General features: G+C 43.3%; 1 protein-coding gene across 1 annotated transcript in view; it reads right to left on the bottom strand.

Annotated features, from left to right (window-relative positions):
* Nucleotides 1-22,196, bottom strand: part of afap1l2 (actin filament associated protein 1-like 2) — a 264,599-nt gene that overhangs the window by 34,362 nt on the left and 208,041 nt on the right. Inside the window, exons 9-11 of the mRNA XM_028795780.2 lie at nucleotides 20,114-20,198; nucleotides 16,118-16,222; nucleotides 12,161-12,372 (exon numbers count right to left, since the gene is read on the bottom strand). Coding sequence (XP_028651613.1) covers nucleotides 12,161-12,372; nucleotides 16,118-16,222; nucleotides 20,114-20,198 — 402 coding nt within the window. The remainder of the gene's footprint in view (nucleotides 1-12,160; nucleotides 12,373-16,117; nucleotides 16,223-20,113; nucleotides 20,199-22,196) is intronic.

Below are 22,196 nucleotides of genomic sequence, written 5' to 3'. Positions count from 1 at the left end.
GTTTGCAACTTCTGGGTGCATACCGCCCGTACCCCTTCACTCAGTCACTCAACGTCTCATCAGGATGGTGGTGTACCGTATTGAACAGTGTGTCTTCATGGTACGAACCTATTGGGTCATCAATTTGTTTAAGTGATGTTAGAATCAACTGTATGATCGTGAGTTAACGGAAGGTTACTTCCAGCAAGATGGAGCAACGTGTCACACATCGGCAAGGAGCACGGCAGAAACTGAGTCCTTCTTCGGCAGCAGGGTAATTTCAAAGGGGTTTTGGCCACAACGGTTGCTGGATCTGACACCATCAGACTTCTTCCTTTGGGGTCTGCTCAAATGAAAAGTCTATCGGAATAAGCCTTGCACTGTGGAAGATTTGAAGGAAAACATCCAACATGAAATTGCTGATATTGCCCCTGAGACACTTGCTGATACGTTCAGGAACACAAAGCGGCGCGTCGAAATGTGTTTGGCAGAAAAGGGAAACCACTTTCCAGCATCGCATGTAATGCAGTCAATTACACATACATCAAGGCAGGGGTGCCCAATACGTCGATCGCGATCAACCGGTAGATTGGAAAGGTAGCACAGGTAGATCGCGCTGCATTCAAAAAAATTTTTTTTGAAATGTTAGTCTATCTTATATCCTCCCTATGGCATTTGCCACTTGATTGACATGCAGGGCGGCCAGTCTGAGATCTCTTTTCTTCTAACACACTGGTCATCCTGCACACACGATCAAACATGCGAGCTACTGCAAAACTCCGGCTATCTAAGTGATCTAGTTAGCCTTCCAATTTATATTAACTAAAGAAGGGATTTTGAAAACAAATTGTTGGGATGAGGGTATGGGCTGGATGTGGAATTGGAAGAGGATTTTTTTTCTCACAATGTCACAATCAAAGTGCGTTTGTCTGATCTGTCAATCTATCATTGCTATTCAAAAGAAGGAAAATGTGGAAAGGCACTTTCGAACTGTTCATAAAAACTACGAAACTGACTTTCTTCTAAAAAGCGATCTGAGAAAGAGAAAGGAGAGGGAACTAAAATCGCAGTTAATCGGACAGCCGTCATTTTTCACACGGCTGAATTCAAAAGCAAAGGCAGACACACCGAAGCATCGTTCTGGGTGAGTCACTCGATCATTAAGCATAAGAAGTCCTTCCAAGATGGAGAGATGATAAAACAGGCCTTCGTTGAGACAGATGGCTAGGGAGAAATTCCTGCTGAGATTTCGAGACCCTTGGCCGAAGAAAAAGGAGTTTCTCCTTGTCATTAAACATGCAGAATACAAGCAACTTAATAGCAATCAATGGCCGCTAGACTTGGCATTTTTCAAATGCTTTCAAACATCTGTCCTCAAAGCTACCGCGCCTTGATTTGGGGCACATCCAAAACCTCACGTCAGATCTGGAGATGCAATGGAAGGCGTGTGCGCAACTTGACAACATACGCTACACAGAGCAGACTGAAAATTGCCTGTCAGACTTTGACAGACGGTTTCAAGAATCAGCTTTACTTGAGCCAATCACTACATTTAAGTGCTGTCCATTTAGAGAAGATGTTGAGGGGATTCACTCGCATCAAAAATTGCAACACTGTTTCACCTAAAACTCCTCTACAGTGGAGGATGAGATTTTGACACCACAGGATGACATTCAGCTGAAGTCTGGGGCTCATGGACAGTTTTGGAACTTACTGACAGAGGAAATGTGCTGCCTCCTTGACTGCATTATTCGGCTCTACTTATTTATGCGAGTCAGAAATTTACCGCATGAAGATTATTAAATCCAAATACTGTAGTGACCATAAATGTATTGAATTGTTATTGTGCCATAAAGGTTATTCAGTTATGCAAGGAACGACAACATATACTTTATGTATAAAGAATACTCAGTATATATATATAGCATTTTAAATGTAGGTAGATCATTTCGCCTGTCGATCTCACGCTCCATTCTTCCCTCACTCATGAACAAGACCCCAAGATACTTGAACTCCTCCACTTGGGGCAGGATCTCGCTACCAACCCTGTGTGGGCACTCCACCCTTTTCTGGCTGAGGACCATGGTCTCGGATTTGGAGGTGCTGATTCTCATCCCAGCCGCTTCACACTCGGCTGCGAACCGATCCAGAGAGAGCTGAAGATCACGGCCTGATGAAGCAAACAGGACAACATCATCTGCAAAAAGCAGTGACCCAATCCTGAGCCCACCAAACCGGACCCCCTCAACGCCCTGGCTGCGCCTAGAAATTCTGTCCATAAAAGTTATGAACAGAATCGGTGACAAAGGGCAGCCCTGGCGGAGTCCAACTCTCACTGGAAACGGGTTCGACTTACTGCCGGCAATGCGGACCAAGCTTTGGCACCGATCGTACAGGGACTGAACAGCCCTTATCAGGGGGGCCGGTACCCCATACTCTCGGAGTACCCCCCCACAGGATTCCCTTGGAATGGAATGGAGCGTGAGATCGACAGGCGGATCGGTGTGGCATCTGCACCGGTCTGTCGTGGTGAAAAAGGAGCTGAGCAGTAAGGCAAACCTCTCAATTTACCAGTCGATCTATGTTCCTACCCTCACCTATGGTCATGAGCTATGGGTAGTGACCGAAAGAACGAGATCGCGAATACAAACGGCTGAAATGAGTTTCCTCTGCAGGGTGTCTGGGCTTTCCCTTAAAGATAGGGTGAGAAGCTTAGTCATCCGGGAGGGGCTCAGAGTAGAGCCGCTGCTCCTCCGCATCGAGAGGAGTCAGATGAGGTGGCTCGGGCATCTGATCAGGATGCCTCCTGGACGCCTCCCACCCAGGACACGCTGGAGGGACTATGTCTCTCGACTGGCCTGGGAACGCCTTGGGATTCTCCCAGAAGAGCTAGAAGAAGTGGCCGGGGAGAGGGAAGTCTGGGCATCTCTGCTCAAGCTGCTGCCCCCGCGACCTGACCTCGGATAAGCGGGAGACAATGGATGGATGGATGGATGGACAGATCATTTCGACCTGGTCATTTTAAAAGTAGCTTGCAAGCCAAAAAAGTGTGGGCGCCCCCGCGTCAAGGTATATCGCAAATTTTTTTGGTTCACATTGCTTCATCCTAACAGGAGTCACAACAGAATATTCAGGGCCTCTTTCAAGTGAATCTTAGCCTGAGGTGCGACGACCTGTTTCTACATTTTAGATTTTTTTGCTTGTTTAATTTATATTCTTTGTTTTATATTTGGTCACCGATCTTTTTCTTTTTATCTTTTTCCACCTTAGCTCCTTGTTTTTTGCCTATAAGACTGTGCCCTCTAAATCCGGATGTAAGCTACGTCATCGGATACTCAGACCTTTCAATGTTCGTGCACACTGCGCTTGCATGGAAACACATGAGTGTGAAAGGAGAGATAAAGTTCTTTTAGGAATAACAAACTCTAAAATATGAACTCCAAGTCATTTTCTACCGTCCTTCATGCCGGTGATGTGAAGTCAGTTATGGGGTTTCTGAAGATGTTTGGTGTTCTGGTCTCCTTGTGTGGAGGAGTTGATATGGAGCTGCGCAGAGCCCTGGCCGGAATTCATTACTGGTAATCGAAATCAAGTCTGTTGGACTCCTGCCAACATGTCTGTTCTTTTAATCAAAGAGCAGATGTAAATTATAATGGGCTTCTTGTAACTAATTAGCTCTCTGCATCGGTGAGGGTGGTCCTTTTAGTGGTGTTTAAGGTTAATGAGTCCTAACCCTCCCATGATCTTCTGAATCGATTTTGCTTTTGACTGGAATGAATTTTCATCTTCTTTTTATAGTGTGGCAGATACATTCACCATTTCAGCTGACAGATTGCAGTGCAGTGCATTCTGGGAAAGCTGAAAGGCAACGTAGGATTCAGAGCATTTTGTGTAATTAGAAAGTGAAGCAGGACCTCCGAATATTTTACAGAACCAGTCTGTGTGCAGCTTTTTGATTCCCATAGGAATCAGCCTTGAGTTTGGTGATAATGACTCTGTGTCATTTCCTGTGTTTTGAGAGACTATAAAATGTCTAAAAGAAAAAAAGACAGGTGTGCATGCTAAAATTGGAGAAGACGACGGGGAGGGAGCGGCCGCCTCTCATCAGACTTTTCCCAAAGAGAGTTCATTTGCTGACATGGACACTTTCATGGCTCTTTTTGATCAGTTGCTGCTTTTCTGACACTTTTGTAAAGAGCTCAGCTCAGTCACCGCCTGGTGAAACTGGGACACTTGCAAGGAGCCCTTCTCTCTACCTCTGCTCTGTAAAATCTAATATGGACACTTTCATGGAGTTCTGTCTCTTAGATGCTGACCACTTGGACAAGAGCTCTTTCTCTGTTTCCTTTTCATCTTGATTAAGAGTATAGGTTTATTTGTATCTCCCACCTGGAATGCCATGAAGACTTAGCCCTGGTTATATTAATCTTTGTATTGCTTATATTTGCTACGATTGGTTTTGATGCAAACTAATATAAACTTTTTAAGTGAAAGCTTAAATCGATGTCTATGTCCGATTGCTATTAGCATAGCTGAGAACCTGAATTGTCCCTTCCTTGTCTAGCTGTGTCCAGTACAGGAGTGAAAGTAGTGACCAACCCAGCTAGAGAAGCGGTCTGCCATAGGGTACCTGAGCTTTAAATGCACACTGTGAGGGAAGGATCAGTTACCCAGTTGGGATGGACCCTGTTCCCTAGCCTGGCCAGGATGCCCTGATAAACGAGGGGGCCGCGATACTCCCATGCTACACCGGAAGGAAGACTGGATGGGTTTGGGAGTCTGGAAGGACAAGACAGTGAGTGACTACCTGCTATGGGCAGAGTGACCCCACATACTCTGGGAGGCTACATCCTGCCCGGTGTGGTCCACTATGGATGTCCGCAGGGCAGCATAGGAGTTGTGGTCCCATTGGGCTGCCCTGTCAGATTCTGTGGGGGCTACCGGGGGAGTTGTAGGAGTTTGACAACACAAGGACTGTTGTGGTCTTGTTTGAGCTGACAGTGCTCCCTGGGGGCATAGATTTAGCACTGGGAGTACTCTTGGGTCTGGCTTTAAAAGACAGCCCCCCCCCCCCTGGCATTGGGAGTTGGAGTCGGAAAAGAGAGGATAGGCAGCACTCGACTGGGATGAATGGAGGAGAACACAAAGAATTGGAAAAGGAAAAGTTGTGTTTGTGCTGGGCAATTGAAAAATTAAGCCCAAAAAGGTACACCGTTTAGGGTTAGGGTTACTGGCCCAGGACTGTGCCCCTCAAGAGTGGTGTTTGGGGGTGGCAAGTGGGGCGACTGCCCCAGGCTCTGCACCTAAGGAGGCCCTGCTTTTGAAGTCAACGTGTTCCGTTCAAGCGGATTTGTCAAGTTATATTCTCCAGTATACTGTATATATATATTTGAGATGCTTCTAAGAGGAACCCTTTTAAAATCCATCTTCAAGGTCAAATTCCGTACATGTACGCATTTTAAAACATTCCATAGTCCGAATATTAATGCACAAAAACATGTATCGCTAATGATAACCGGCTGACATGACATCAATGTGACTTATGACTATGACAGACTCAGAGTAGACCTGCAGTTTGAGTTCTTTTCTAGAAGAGGCCCTGCTCATTTCCGCATGACACGCATCGCATTTCGCACTGTTGTGGTATTGTCGTGAATTATGAATTGCACTTTTTTAATAGATTATATCGTTAAATTTTGATAAAGTCCGCGTGTTATCTTGCAAAAATTTAGCTGAATACTGTAATGAGAAAATCCCGTGTATGTTAACATTATTTTGATTAAATTTGTGCGTAAGTTTACGCAGTCCACACATACCGGTAACAGCGTTTGACGTAACCGGGCCCACGTGGGGTTGGTCAGCCCTAGGTCCCCGCACACCCCTAAGGCCGCCACTGGTGCCCGTGGTAGTCATGTCTTGGGTTTTGGGCTGCACAGCTGGTTCGTATCTCTCATTATGATAAGAGCCTAACAGGTCAGTTGGTGCCTTTCAGGTTTGGCGCACGTCACAGACGACCTGATAACACAATAAAAGAATAATTGATCGTTGTATTCTAAGTTTTCACTTGTAATGCATATAACTGGAAATAAATTGATTGATAAAAAGGAACATTCACTGCTGAGGAGCAGCTTTATTATCCTGAACATTTTCATTGTGGTTCTTCATATTTTTGCTCCTCTGTCTTGTCCACAGGAAGTTGTTGCTCGAGCCACTTATTGTTTCTCCCACTCCTGAGACCTCTTTGGAGGAAGACATTGATGTGTGCCTTCACCCACCTTTGTTACACAGAAGGAGCCGCCCTTAGTCTTGTCATTGCACCTGTTTTGTGCTACAGGTTTTAGAACAAATCACAGCACAGAAACTGCACTCGTTAAAGTAGTAAATGACTTGCGGGTAAATGCAGACAGAGGCCATTTATCTGTTCTCATCCTCTTAGATTTGAGTGCCGCATTTGACACCATTGATCATAATATTCTTAAGAATCGCCTTAGTCAATGGGTGGGCCTCTCTGGCAGTGTCTTAAACTGGTTTGAATCCTACCTGGCAGGGAGAAAATTCTTTGTTAGTTGTGGTAATTATAACTCAAAGACACATGATATTCTATATGGTGTTCCACAAGGCTCTATCCTGGGTCCGCTGCTCTTCTCAATCTACATGCTTCCATTAGGTCAGATTATCTCGGGACATAACGTGAGCTACCACAGCTATGCTGATGACACACAGCTGTATTTATCAATAGCACCTGATGACCCCAAATCTCTTGATTCGCTAACACAATGTCTAACCTGTATCTCAGAATGGATGAATAGTAACTTTCTCAAATTAAATAAAGAAAAAACCGAAATCTTAGTGATTGGCAATAATGGATACAATGAGGCTATTAGAAATAAACTGGATGCATTAGAATTAAAAGTCAAATCGGAGGTAAAAAGCTTAGGGGTAACCGTTGATTGTAATCTGAATTTTAAATCGTATATTAATAAGATCACTAGGACAGCATTTTTTCACCTAAGGAACATAGCAAAAGTTAGACCTCTTATATCATCGAAAGATGCAGAGAAATTAGTTCATGCGTTTGTCTTTAGTCAGCTAGATTACTGTAATGCACTCCTCTCAGGACTACCCAAAAAAGACATCAATCGTTTGCAACTAGTGCAGAATGCAGCTGCTAGAATCCTTACCAGGAAAAGAAAATCCGAACACATTTCTCCAGTTTTGATGTCACTACACTGGTTACCTGTGTCATTCAGAATTGACTTTAAAATTCTGCTTATGGTTTATAAAGCTTTAAATAATCTCGCCCCGTCTTATATATCGGAATGTCTGACACCTTATATTCCAAATCGCAACCTCAGATCCTCAACTGAGTGTCTCCTTAGAATTCCAAGAGCAAAACTTAAAAGAAGTGGTGAGGCGGCCTTCTGCTGTTATGCACCTAAAATCTGGAATAGCCTGCCAATAGGAATTTGCTAGGCTAATACAGTGGAGCACTTTAAAAAACTACTGAAAACACATTACTTTAACATGGCCTTCTCATAACTTGACTGTAATTTAATCCTGATACTCTGTATATCTAATTCATTATAATAACTATTCATTCAAAATCTGTACTAACCCCTACTCTCTCTTCTGTTTCCTTTTCCGGTGTCCTATTGGTGGTGGCTTGTGCCACCACCATCTACCCAAAGCACCATGATGTTCCAACAATGATGGATGGATTAAAAGCCAGAAGTCTGTATGACCATCAGCATCAAGTGACTCCATGAGAACCCTAACTACAAAGAGGACTATTTCATTTATGTTAGGTAGAATGCCCAGAGGGGACTGGGCAGTCTCGTGGCCTGGAACCCCTACAGATTTTATTTTTTTCTCCAGCCTTCTGGAGTTTTTTTTTGTTTTTTCTGTCCACCCTGGCCATCGGACCTTACTCCTTTTTATGTTAACTAAGGTTGTCTTATTTTAATTTCTTATTTGTCTTTTATTCTTCTTTTCTTCATTATGTAAAGCACTTTGAGCTACTTTTTGTATGAAAATGTGCTATATAAATAAATGTTGTTGTTGTTGTACATAAGTGCTGTTTTCTTGAAGGTGATGGCCCTTCTGCCCAGAGAGGGTTTGTACAAAACCCTGCTGAACCTAATCTTTCTGAAATATGTCAAACACACACACACGTATATATATATATTTATAAATATTTTGACAATGGCATTAGTGTTGTGGCAGAACAGCTTCAGAGTGTCGAGTTCAATTCCTTGTCCAACCACAATCTGAGTGAGCTTTGCATGTCCTCCTTGTATCCACATTGGTTTTCCGGGGGTCATTGTGATCCTCTCACTACTCCCGTCAAGCATGGAGCTGCAGCACATGAAGATGGCCCAATGCAGGACTAGTTTTTATTTGTTTCCCTAATGCCCGGCATAAAGCACATATGATACGTAAATGTAAATGAACTTTGAGTCAGTAAAGCGTCTCAATGGCACTAACTGAGGGTTCAAGGCCCAGCTCAGCCACTCTCTGGGTGGCATTCGCTTCTTCTCCGTCCTTCTGGCTGTGTGTTTTTTGTCCAGTTATTCCACTTAACTCCTACATGCCAAACATGTGTTAGGCTAACTGGTGACAAAGTAAACGAGGGGGAGTCTGCCATAAAAGGAGGTGGTCTCCTGTCCAGGGCTGATGTTGCTACTAGGATTGATTGTCCTTAGCCCTCCATGACCTTGTGAAGGTGCAGTGGCTGTCCTGTCACTCCTTCAGGTAGGACTGTTTCACAATGATGGACGTGCCCCTCGTGTGTGGTTTGTTCTCGGTCCCTCCACCCACCACAGTGTGTATTTGAGCCCCACACCTTTTACCGATTATCTGAACGATAGTTTATCAGTGTGCTTTGGACGTTTCTGTTATCAAGTACCATATATTTAACATTTGGTATATCACTCTGCCGGGGTATGACAAACACTTAGGTGAGATTTTTCAGGTGAGAAAGTCAGACATTTTAAGGTAAGGTAGCTGAACTCGCCATAGATGGTGCCGGAGATGTGCTGTATGTTGAGTAGCACGTGCAGGTAAGAATGAACATGTGACAATGATGACCCTTTAAACCCCTGTCCTCACCTTCTTACTTTGACAAGATTTCTAGCTAGCAGGCTGTGTGTCTGAGATTTTAACTTCTGACCCTGTGTTCATGAATGGCGGCGATTTGACGAAAGTCACGGATTACAGATGAAGCCAAAACACGCTGGTCTATAAACAAGCCCACTTGGTCCAACGGGCAGTCCAAAGAGGTGCCAGGTCCTGTCTCAGCAGCGTTGGGTGCAATGAAGGAACCAACGCTAGACAGGACAGTGGTCCGGCCAGTGGCGCTTTGTAATGTGGAGTGCTGGGGCGCTGGAGCACTGCCCCCAAATATTTTAAAAAGCGAAATAATCATGATATAAATTTATTTGCACAACGTTCATGGTGTCAGCACACGTCAACATCCATTAAAAGTTGGTTCCAACTTGGACTTGTTTAATGTCTGTGTAAATACTTACATTTCCTGATTGAAACATGCCTGCTAAATGAGAGTCTTTGTAAGTCCTTCATCTTTTGGCAAGCAGGTGACCTGAGGCTGCCTTTTAGTTGGTTGCTTTCAGATTTTTCTGGGGACGAGTCTCTCTGTACCCTGGACACTTGCACATTTATTGGCAGCGAATTAGTATTGTTTTAGGTTTTTTAAAAAAATTTTTTTATCTAATGTGATTGGACAATCGTCGACGTATTATTTCAAGTTCACATCAATGGTTCACAGTTCACACCTGCCATTAACGTAACTAACATATGAGTGAGCGCAACTTTACGGAGATGGTAACTTCAAGCGGAATTTCAGAAATACCCTTCATAAATTGTTTACTTGAAGAAACAAAGAAAATATAGGAGCTTGGACCAGACTGGCCTAACTTAAGAATTCAGCAGCAGGCAAGTGATTGAGGATAGCTTACACACAGACTTTTTCTGCTCTTTATATGACAAATGCAGTTGTCTAACTTGGTATGGTGTAAGTAATGCCTTTATTGCTTTCCCTGTTTGCTCTTTCAAAGTGTCAAAGCATTGTGGACAATGATGGGGGTACGAGATCTAAAACATCCTTCTGAAAAATGCAAGCTGCATGAAAGCAGCCACAGTCACATTGAGCAGTGTTTTTCAACCAGTGTGCCACGGCACAGTGGTGCAGTGTGAGAGCTACCAAGGTGTGCTATTGAAATAATAGTGTAACGCACCTGGTTTTGAACCTGAGACAGACAACCTCCTCAGATAGTCGAGACCTGTCTGATAAGGAGAGGACTATCTGGAGAAGCTGGCATAAAAGCTGCTCCATCTGTCCTCGGTATGTAGTTGCCAACGAGCCTCACACCACTGGTGGATTGTGGGCATACGAGTTGCCTCTGAGGTAGAGAGGGGTGGGTAAAAGGGCAAAGCAGCTTGGAGATGCCATCAAAGTGCTCACTAAGTGCCATGACCGTGAACACTGATTTTGGAGCTCCTTTTGTACTTGTTTTTCTGGTGGTCTCGCCCCTTGTATGAGATATTTTGTATATGTGTTAGTGGTTAGTAAGATAGTTGTAGGCCTTGGGATGATTTTGGTTACAAAAAGTGAGCCTCTACAGCAAAAAAGATTGGGAAATGCTGCTCTAGACAGTAGCATGAGGCACATTTTTTGTCAGGCTTAGTGAAATGACTCAGTTTTATAAAAAAAGTGAGAAATTTTCAGGCCTGAATGAAGAAAGAGCAAAATTTATGTTCAAGGAAATCTGAGTACCCTGATCGTAAAGGCACAGTAAGGTTTAGGTTGGACTTTTCCTGTGGGTTTAGTACAAGACAGATTGTGGGGTCGCGAGTTACCGTATGTTTTAAGAATGTCAGGGTCTGTGGATCTGGCAGTGTGAATTTGTGCCCACCTAAGGTAAGCCTGGCAAGCTTGCATAGGACTGGGCAGACTGGCATCAAGTGTAGAATAAAATTAGGGTGGGAATGACTCTGTGGGTGTGGTAAACTGGGATGTAGGACTTGAGAAAAATCAGAGGACTAGTGACTGTGTGATGTGGATTTATGAATTACAGTGGAAATGGCCAAGGACTGGGCACTCCATTAGTAGACTGGACTTATGCTATGGATGTGTTATAGGACAGATGGAAGTTATTGGAAGATTACTGGGATCGGGGTGTGAACATTATGGTGTGGGTTTTGGCAGAATGGGGAACTGAGCAAGTTGGCAAAGGATTTAGAGACAGGTAGGTGTCGTATAAAACTTGGGGGGCAGGTGCACCTGTTCTTTTCCCAATCTCTAGGGTAGGTTATGGGAAGAATAAGGGGACGGTGGCTGTCATGGGGCACAGTACAAATGGGAAAGCTGCCATCAGATTGGGCAGCATGGTGGAAAGGGTGTAATAAAGGGTTTGTAATAAAGGAAAAGGGTTTGTCCTATGGGTCTGGTACTGGACAGGTCAAGATGTGCATTGACATTATGATGAAGAGCACAATAGCAGGTGGAATAGCTGGATAGATAGGTAGACATGAAAGGCTATACTATACAATAGATAAGTGCTGTTCAGCTTGTTCCCCCAAAAACTGTGCCCCAATTTTTTTCACCAGCTGCCACCAGGTATAGCACTGGGTCAGGTGGACACTCACACTCGGCCAATGCAGAGTCAGCCATTAACCTCAGAACGGATGCAGACAGCGCAGGAATGGGCAAACTCCACTTGACATGGACGGACTTGAAGCCAGCACTGCAGCCCCCTGATATCGGTGTGGTTACTGCAGGTATATCCAGAGCATCAAGTTCACTGACACTTCACAACACAAGATGGACCGCTAGACTAGACGCAGCTCTTCATCCTACAATTTCGCAAAGTGTATCCGAGACAGAAACATAAAAATGTCCAGTCCACCGCAGGACTGCGTAAACTGATTCTTCATTCTGTCCTCATCACCAGCTGTGACGTCTCAGAAGTGGAGCCCAGTGTGCCATCTAGGAGAAGGCGCCACAGATCAGCTCAGCTCATCAATACAAACGTTTACTTAAATTCAAATGAAACATCGCCACTTCTCATAGGTCTTAAACATCAGCCATGTCTACAAAGACCCTGCTAAGAAATCCTCCCAGAGATCTCCAGGTGACAAGTACACACAAGAAAACGGAGCTCACCTCCAGAGTTGCCATCTCTTCGCCGTCATGCATGATTCTGAAGGAGTAAAGGTGCTCAGGGCTCGGATCAGGCAGGACGATGCAGCCCTCCAGGCTTAGAGGTTGGTGAGCCGTTTTATTCTTGCTTTTGTCGTTATAGAAGTAAAGATGACCGTTCTTGATGAAGCACCAGCGTGACCTCCACTGGCTGTTGACCAACACATTCAGGTAGCCTGGAAAACAAAGTGACACACTAGTGGACATTGGGGCATGGAAACGACTTCATCTTTGACTTGAGCAGAGCTGCACCAACATCTCCCTTCACTAATAATATCAACTATGGGAAAAATGAGGTGGGACTTTGGGGGAGCACAGTTTTTCCACTTGATTAATGTGATACGATTCAAACCTGTTAATATGCAAATGCAATGTAATACGGATGGATAGAATTTCCGGAAAATAACATAATTGTGGACAAGATGCTATGGTAGGTTAATTGGCCAGGATTAAGTGGGTATGCCTGGCACAGTAATGTGCCCCACTATGGGGGGACAGGACTCCAAAAATATCAGGATCGATGTCCATGCTATCCAATAATAATAATACAGAAGGAGTTTCATTTCTTGTTCCACTGACACACACCAGTTCCTCCTGTGCCGTGTTTCACGCACGTTCCCATTGACTTTGTCATTTTTGCTTCTTAGCTGATCTGTCTTTCCTCTTCAGATCTAAGCTGGCCATGACGGGATGTGGAGGGTGTGGTCATGTGATGCTGTGGGTGGCCATTTTGTCCTGATATAGGAGAACTGGCATACAGGTAAGATGCCAGCTCTTCATGGGCATGATGGGACTGGACTCAAACCTGGGCCTGGTCACCGTCTATGTGGCGCTCAACTCCTCTACTCTGTGTCACCCATGGGCCTCCTCTGTGTCTCTGTGGGTCCTTCCACATTGAATACTGATAAGCCAGTCTTTGGGAGACATCTTTAGCTTTGGTGATTGGACTAAGTTAGCATTGTTTGCACGTCATTTTTTCCAAATGGAGTGTAGGCAGGATAAGTGACTTGTTCACAATCACAGAGCGTACAGGACCACTTTCTGTTTTTTATTCGCAGGTCATAAGGTTACTCAAGAGCCACTCAGAGTGTTTCTTGCATATCCTATGCAGTGCCAATAAAATTGGGCTTTTTGGCCTTCAGACTAAACACCATTGCAGTGTCCAGATGTGCAACGCTAGTAGACAGACCTGAGCACAGAGACTCAAAGCTGTCATGGCAGCCAATGGCACATCCATTAAAGACCGACGTGAAGGAGGTGAATGCTTATGACATCAATTGCTTTTAACTTTGTATGTTTAACTTAGGGCGGCACTGTGGCGCAGTGGGTAGGAGACCTGGGTTCGCTTCCTGGGTCCTCCCTATGTGGAGTTTGAATGTTCTCCCCGTGTCTGCGTGGGTTTCCTCCCACAGTCCAAAGACATGCAGGTTAGGTGCATTGGCGATCCTAAATTGTCCCTAGTGTGTGCTTGGTGTGTGGGTTTGTGTGCCCTGCGGTGGGCTGGCGCCTGCCCAGGGTTTGTTTCCTGCCTCGCGCCCTGTGTTGGCTGGGATTGGCTCCAGCAGACCCCTGTGACCCTGTAGTTAGGTTATAAATATTATTAATATAAATAATTATAATTAATAAATATATATTATTAATAAATATAATTAATTATAAATATATATTGTTTAACTTATTTGGATCACTTTGAAGAGATCTGTTTTCACATTGACATTAAAGAGTTTTTTTTCTGTTGATCATTGTCAAAAAAATCCAAATGAAGTCCACTGTGATTAAATGTAGCATAAGAATAAAAAATTTCCAGTGGGCTAAAAACTTTTTATAGGCACCGTATATTTATGTATAAACTATATTGCCAAAAGTATTGGGACCCCCCCCCCCCCCCAAATCACTGAATTCAGGTGTTCCAGTCACTTCCATGGCCACAGGTGTATAAGCTCAAGCACCTAGGCTTGCAGACTACTTCTACAAACACTTGTGAGAGAATGGGTCACTCTCAGGAGCTCAGTGAATTCAAGCGTGGTACTGCTATAGGATGCCACCTGTGCAATAAGGCCAATAAGGCCAAGGTAAATGCCAAAAGGGACTCTGCTCTGTTGGGCCCTTCAGCAAGGCCCTTAACCTGCAATTGCTGAGCGCTTTGAGTAGTGAGAAAAGCGCTATATAAATGCAAAGAATTATTATTATTAATTATTATTATTATTATTATTATTCACGAAATTTTCTCACTACTAAATATTCCACGGTCAGCTGTTAGTGGTATTTTAACAAAGTGGAAGCAATTGGGAACAACAGCAACTCAGCCACAAAGTGATAGGTGACGTAAAATCACAGAGCGGAGACAGTGCATGCTGAGGTGCACAATGTGCAGAAGTTGCCAGCTTTCTGCAGTGTCAATAGCTACAGATCTCAAGAAGCTCAAGAACAGTGTGTAGAGAGCTTCATGGAATGGGTTTCCTTGGCTAAGCAGCTGTATCCAAGTCTTACATCACCAAATGCAATTCAAAGTGTTGGATGAAGTGGTGTAAAGCACACCACCACTGACTCTAGAGGAGTGCAGACGTGTCCTCTGGAGTGACAAATCATGCAATCTTAAGGACGAGTGTGGGTTTGACGGTTGCCAGGAGAATGGTACTTGCCTGACTGCATTGTGCCAGGTGTCAAGTTTGGTGGAGGGGGGAATTATGGTGTGGGGTTGTTTTTCAGGGGTTGGGCTTGGCCCCTTAGTTCTAGTAAAAGAAACTCTTAAGGCTTCAGCGTACAAAGCCATTTTGGACAATTTCATGCTCCCAACTTTGTGGGAACAGTTTGAGGATGACCCCTTCCTGTTCCAACATGACTGTGCACCAGTGCACAATGCAAGGTCTATAAAGAAATGGATGAGTGAGTTTGGTGTGGAGGAACTTGACTGGCCTGCACAGAGCCCTGACCTCAACCAGATAGAACAACTTTGGGATGAATTAGAGCAGAGACTGCGAGCGAGGCCTTCTTGTCCAACATCAGTGCCTGACCTCACAACTACTCTCTAGGAAGAAAAGTCCCATAAACACACTCCTAAACCTTGTTTGAAAGCCTTCCCAGACGGGTTGAAGCTGTTATAGCTGTAAAGGGTGGGCCAACTCCATATTAAAGCCTATGTATTAAGAATGGGATGCCATCAAAGTTCATGTGTGTGTAATGGCAGGCGTCCCAATACTGTACTTTTGGCCATGTAGTGTATGTATATATTGTGGGACATGGCTGGCCTTTTATCCCGGCTAATACCCCAAGGCCGCCAGGTGGAGCCCTGCCTGCAACATAGAGGTGCCCCGAGTACCAGCAGGGCATCATGGACACTGGAGTTTTTCATCACAGCCCTGCTGGATACCATGGGGGCCTCCAGGGGACGCTGCAGGAAGGCCCAGAGACTTTGGTTTCACCTATAACCCGGAATAATGTCTTAGTCATGGCGACAGAGGGAATGACGTACTTCCGGGATGAAGAAGAGGAATTTTGATCTGAGCTGGAAGTGATAGGAAGTCACGTGGACTGAGGGATTGGAAACACTTCCAGGTCTTGGACTATAAAAGACTGGGAAAGACACCAGACGACGAGCTGAGCTGGGTGAAAGGGTGGCAACACGTCTGGGAGAGTGGAGGATTGATTGTTTATTGGTTATTTGTATTGTTTATGAGTATAGTGGAGTGGAGGGTGCTTTGTGCACTGTATTGTCCAAATAAAATAAGTTATTGGACTTTTATCTGGTGTCTGATCAGAGGGTTCAAGGGAGCGAGAGCGCCCCCTATCTGTCACAATATTTATACACACACCCACACAGAGTATATGTGTGTGGCTGATGTCGCTGAGGCAGTTAAAGACGCTAAACACACGTTTCTTGTTTCATGACCAGGTGGCCATGGCCGCTCCTTGAGTTCTTACCAGACGTGTCCACAGACTTCTCCGGACTGTCAAGTGCTGACGGTTTCTTTTTGCCAATATTCATCAAGTTGCTCAGTTTCAGTCCTGCTCCATATTTTTTCTTAACTAAATAAAAAGAAAAGGACATAAAACTCAGGTTGCACCCAAATTAAGAGAAATAAGCCTAGAATTCCCCTTGGGATTAATAAAGTATCTATCTATCTGTCTATCTATCTAGAAGCTGTTGGCTCGATCTGACGGGGGGTCTAAGGGTGATGTGTTTAAATTCTCTGTCTGGAATATCCAGAATGCCATGAACACACCTGCTTTAATTGATATTTTTACTAATTATTGGTTATTAGCCCCCTTTCCTCCCGAACCATCCATACATCTGTCATAACTTGCTTTCCCATTTAAGGGTAGCTGGTGAGGTGCCAGGGTCTCCCCACTAGAACTGTGTTAAAAAACCAACGCCTTTATTGTACAAGGCGCCCTCTCTGCACTGAAAGCCACCAGTGCCAGTTACCTGCGCGTCTTAACAGCTGGCTGAAAGTCACACGATGGCAGACCCACCACACTGTGCTTTGAAGTCCAGGAGACCATTGTGTGCACCAGGCCTGGGCAGGATAGCAGTGCAGTGCAGGCCGCATTCACTCACACACACACACACACACACACACACAGAGGACCGATTTTACTGTCTGTTATCTGCCTATCGGGCACATCTTGTAATGTGTGAGGGCCTGACTCAGAAATGAGGAGAACGGGAATACTACACAAGGACACGGAGCGGGCTGGGATTATATCCACATTGCTGTATCTGTCAGGTAACAGTATGTATAATCCTGGATTACTGGAAGATAAAATAAATAAAATCATGCAATTAAATATTGCACAAGAACCAGCTTTAAAATACAAGAGGAGGATGATTGACTTATAATATTCAAGAATGGCATTTCATCGTTCATGTGCTGCTGGAACATTTAGCATCATGATGGGTGACATGGTGGCACAGAGATTAGCCCCTCTGTCTAACAGCTCATGGCCCGTGCTCTGTCTGGGCGGATTTTACATGTTCTTCTGTGTGCCTTCTCTACGTGCTCCAGTATCTCCCCACATCACACAGAATTTATTTTTAAGTGAACACTGCCGGTGGTAGACGGGAACCTCTGAAAGAGTTAGTTCTTCATGTCTGCCAGACAGGACTCATGAAGCAGACATTCTGTCACTACACGGGCACACAGACCTCCTCAAGGCCTTCACACTCATTTAATGTCTGGCTAGAAGAAATGGAGTAGGCATCTTCAGCAAATGGACGGACAACACAAATCTGTCACCCCTAACTAAAGACACCATAAAAAGGCAATACATTTAAGCACACACGTGGTTATCAGGATTGGGGGTCTTTCTTGGTTTTGTGTTATTGTCACTGTTCTGAGGACAAAGACAAGTAAGAAGATCATTGTATGGTGCACTTGTGACAAATAACTTGAAAATAATCCCGATAGATAGATAGATAGATAGATAGATAGATAGATAGATAGATAGATAGATAGATAGATAGATAGATAGATAGATAAAAAGGCACTATATAATAGATAGATAGATAGATAGATAGATAGATAGATAGATAGATAGATAGATAGATAGATAGATAGATAGATAGATAGATAGATAGATAGATAGATAAAGGCACTATATAATAGATAGATAGATAGATAGATAGATAGATAGATAGATAGATAGATAGATAGATAGATAGATAGATAGATAGATAGATAGATAGATAGATAGATAGATTTGTTGCTAGGGAGACATTTTAATTCAAATATGAATAAATAAGGAGCAGACCTAACCCACGGCTCATCTATATATATAAAAATGGAATGGGTGGGTCGTCGGGTGGGCCTTTTTTTCATTCCGTCGTTTTTTCGACGTTTTCAAAATGTAGAATGATTATTTGATTTTTTTGTTTTTATTTGATCGTGTCTATGTAGCCGCCGTCGTAATAAAGTATCGCTAAAATCGTCATTTATCGTAATTTATTTTTGACGTATAACGTTGCCGTCGTCGAGGTCAGTGATACCAGTGCAAAAAATCTGCTTACGGTTGAAAGACACGCCCTCCTCACTGGACAGTTAAAAACACCAATCAAACTAACGATGACATCAAGTATTACCCAATCAAAAGTAGGAAAGGAGGCATCTTCATAAAATGCGTGTGGGATGATTTGCATGAGACGCTGCTTTAAAAAAAAAATGATAAAAAAAATACAGGATAAATCCCGTCCAGTATTGATTCAAAACGGGACGCGCAATTTCATTCTCAAACGCGACACGATTCCGTATTTTAAAGGACGGGTGGCAACCCTACAGTGCCAGGTAACCACCCATACAATCAGATTGTGATTCAGACTAGGAATGCAATGAATGTAATTACCCCGATCTACATACAAGGCGAAAGTCTTGCAACATTCAAAGATGATGGTTTGGGATAAGTACACCATACAACATAAAAGAGCTTATGAAGCCTTGAACCGAAAAAAGCAAAATATCAGAGATCGTAAAAAAAAAAATAGGAGCTAATGTCACATATATATATACACACATACAGATATATATACACACACATACAGATACACACACACAGATATATATATATATATATATATATATATATATATATATATATATATATATATATATATACACATATATATTATATACGAGCTGTATATACCCGGCGTTGCCCGGGGCAGAAGTAACCTAATCGGTCAAACACTTACATATATAAAAAAACCGAACCTAATCGGACAAACAGCTTCATATATACATAAGCAAACCTAATTGGTCAAACAGTTACATAAATACAAAAGCAAACCTAATCGATCAAACAGCTTCATATATACAGAAGCGAACCTAATTGGTCAAACAGTTATGCATGTGCAGAATGATTTTACAAACATTATGCGTGTTAACAATCATTAAAAAGAAAAGATTGAGGAACTCTTCTTCTATATGTGATGAAGCTGGATGAAGCTGACTTGACGAAGACGTAGGTGGCATAGATTGGTTTTTCTAAAACAGAAGAAAAAAATGAGTATCTATTATTATTTTAAATTACAATCAAAATGAGAACCTTGATTAGAGATAGATTATCCGTATTAAAATATGTGCATGAATAAACTTTTGCTAACTCTCTAGCAAAAGTTTATTCATACAAATTGGCATGGGATGGCTTTGTGAAAAAGTAAAAATTAGATAAAAATAAATTGAAAATGCGTACTTCGATTTGACTGAGATTATCTGTAATGATGAAAAAAAAGTTTAGTATGTTTTTTTTTCCATACGGGAAGGATGTAAAACCTTACATAGGCACCCTTCAGCCCGTACTGAAGGGTAGTGTCAGATTCTTACTGACTAAAAAACACCCTTTTTATTCCACAGATACCCCAAAAACCACTATTAGGCATTACTTTGGGGGTGGCAGTAGTTTAGTTATGAAACAGCTGGGTCCTGAAAAAAATCTGTCTTATTAGTGGCTTCATCACATATAGAAGAACAGTTCCTCAATCTTTTCTTTTTAATGATTGTTAACACGCATAATGTTTGTAAAATCATTCTGCACATGCATAACTGTTTGACCAATTAGGTTCGCTTCTGTATATATGAAGCTGTTTGATCGATTAGGTTCGGTTTTTTTATATATGTAACTGTTTGACCGATTAGGTTTACTTTGGTATATATGTAAGTGTTTGACCGATTAGGTTACTTCTGCCCCGGGCAACGCCGGGTATATACAGCTCGTATTATATAATAAGCACTGAATTAATAAATTGATGAAATGCTTTCTATTCTGAACTGAATATTCCTGTAAACTGTCCCGGCAGTTCAAAGCTTACATTTATTTTTTTCTACTGTCTTCATTGCTTCTTTTAAACAGTAAAATCAATTTGGATGAGAAAATGAAGAAATTATTTTCCAATGAAGCTTAAATAAACAAAGAGTGCAGGCTCACCATCCTTTGTCTCGGGGGTCTCTGTGTGGCTGTCTGTGCTGCTTCCGCTCTCTGATGCCATGGAGTATCTCTCGTTCGGGTCAGCCTGGCCACAGATAAATAACATTACAAACGTGGACACTTTGTACAACATGCTCTCAGGTGGGCTACAGGCACCCTGTAGTGAACTATGGAAACACGTGGGGGTCTTCTGTCCCCACAGATGACTGACAGAAAACTGAGGAAAGGCTTGCAGCACTTAAAGAGGTTTACAGCGCTTCAGGAACAGAAGCAGGAGATGAGAGACTAAACGTAAGCCGGACGATTAGCCGAGGTCAGTACCGTCACCAGTGCGTAAAGCTCTTTGTCAAAGAGAGACCTACAGTTTACATTAACTAGAAGGCAGGAGACATGTCAGAGAGCTTATCCTCAAAACTGTACAAGGATGGAGATGCAATGACAATTTAAGAAGCATTGTGCTGATGGCCTCAAATAATGCAACCTTCTTGAGACCCCTCATACCAAGTAAAGCTCAAAATGGGGGCATCCACAAAAATATTGACATGGCATTGCAGAAAAGAAGAAATAAATTCCAGGAAAAATGTTATTACTATCAAAAAGAATTCAGAAGATGTAACACTTTGGCAACAAAACAAACATTTAATGCAGCAGCATTTTTGGAGAGAATCCCCCTCTGGCGGACACACAAAGGTGGGATTAATGCGGTGCACATGGCGCTCCTGAACGAGTGTGGCTTTTACACCAGCAGCCCACCAGTCATCGCTGGTCACAGAGATGTCAACAGGGTGCAAGTGTTTTACAAACTCAATGAAAAAGTTAAGAACTGTGGAATATTTTACAAAATCCATCAATACACAATCTGTTTCTGCAGCTCATACGGATGTTATTCAATTTAATATTAAAGACTTGGAACACCGTTACATACACAGTAACATTAAAGCTAAACCATCACAGTTCTCCTCCTGAGTCTAATCGAAAGCGGAGAGCAGAGTTGGCTTAGGTGTGAACAAGCCACTCTCCCAGCATACCACAGCATTTGAGATGAACCCAGAAATGAGCGAGCATGCTGGACAATGAGAGGAGGCCAGCAGCCTGCACAGCCCCCATGAAGACTGAACCACAATGAGCCCCTGTAGTGTCAGTTCAGATTGTGTAGTGACCGAGGGTCCACCAGCCACTCAGAATGAGGAGTTTGTGTTATTCGGAAGCCCTCTGTTCAACTCCAGCTCTCCTCTCAGAACATGTCCGTCCAACTCATCAAGCTGTTTAAAGGACTAATTTCAGTTGGTGTTCAGTCCAGCTTGTTCACCCCATGAAGAGATTGGATTAAAGACATTCAGTCTTTCACGATCTTCTGTTCTCATGGCTCAGGCCTCCCTACCCTCTCCGCCATAGTCCCCTTGACATCTCCCTATACTTCTTTTCCCATTGCTCTTCTTTGTATTTGTCTGAGATGTTCAGAATCGTACAGCTTGTCACAATGCCAAGAACTCAGACCCTTCGACCATGTCTTGTTGTCCTGATGCGCACTTTCCTTCCACTCCTCCTCTAAGACTCCATTTAGTCCGTCCTTCATCCTTTGAAACCCCTGGGCATGTCTACATCACCCAGTGACCCTCATAGCCTTTTCAGTTTTATCACACACTTTGTGGCAGCCATTAAGTAATTCTTTACAGTTATTGATAAGTCGGGGCAAAGGGGGACATCCCTGCGTCAGTCCTCCCCACCCTGTCACTCCCCTTTTGTTCTTATCTCTAGCAGAAGTTAACACGCAGTGTTCAGTCTCCTGGGTTCTTTCCAGTTATTCTTGATAATTTTAAATTCCTCCATCTTCCCCTTTCCTTGTCTCCATCTGCTTGGAATGAGCAGATTGTTTTCCATCATCTGTTCTGATAACCTTTTTGCTCAACCAAGTGTGGCCGCTCCTTTCTAGCCCCGTGATAAGAAGACGAGGGTTTGTAATGTGGCCTTACACGTGCGTTGAAGCAGAGCCTCTCTAGACCTTTACTCCACTCAGATTACTGTACACACCATCGCTTTCAGTTGCTTGTGCATGTGAGTGATGATGAGTCCAATGAGACTC

The sequence above is a fragment of the Erpetoichthys calabaricus genome, chromosome 2, assembly GCF_900747795.2.
Source record: "Erpetoichthys calabaricus chromosome 2, fErpCal1.3, whole genome shotgun sequence".
Lineage (NCBI taxonomy): Eukaryota > Metazoa > Chordata > Cladistia > Polypteriformes > Polypteridae > Erpetoichthys > Erpetoichthys calabaricus.
Note: the sequence above shows the minus strand (reverse complement) of the source record. Positions and strands in the feature narration are given on the sequence as shown.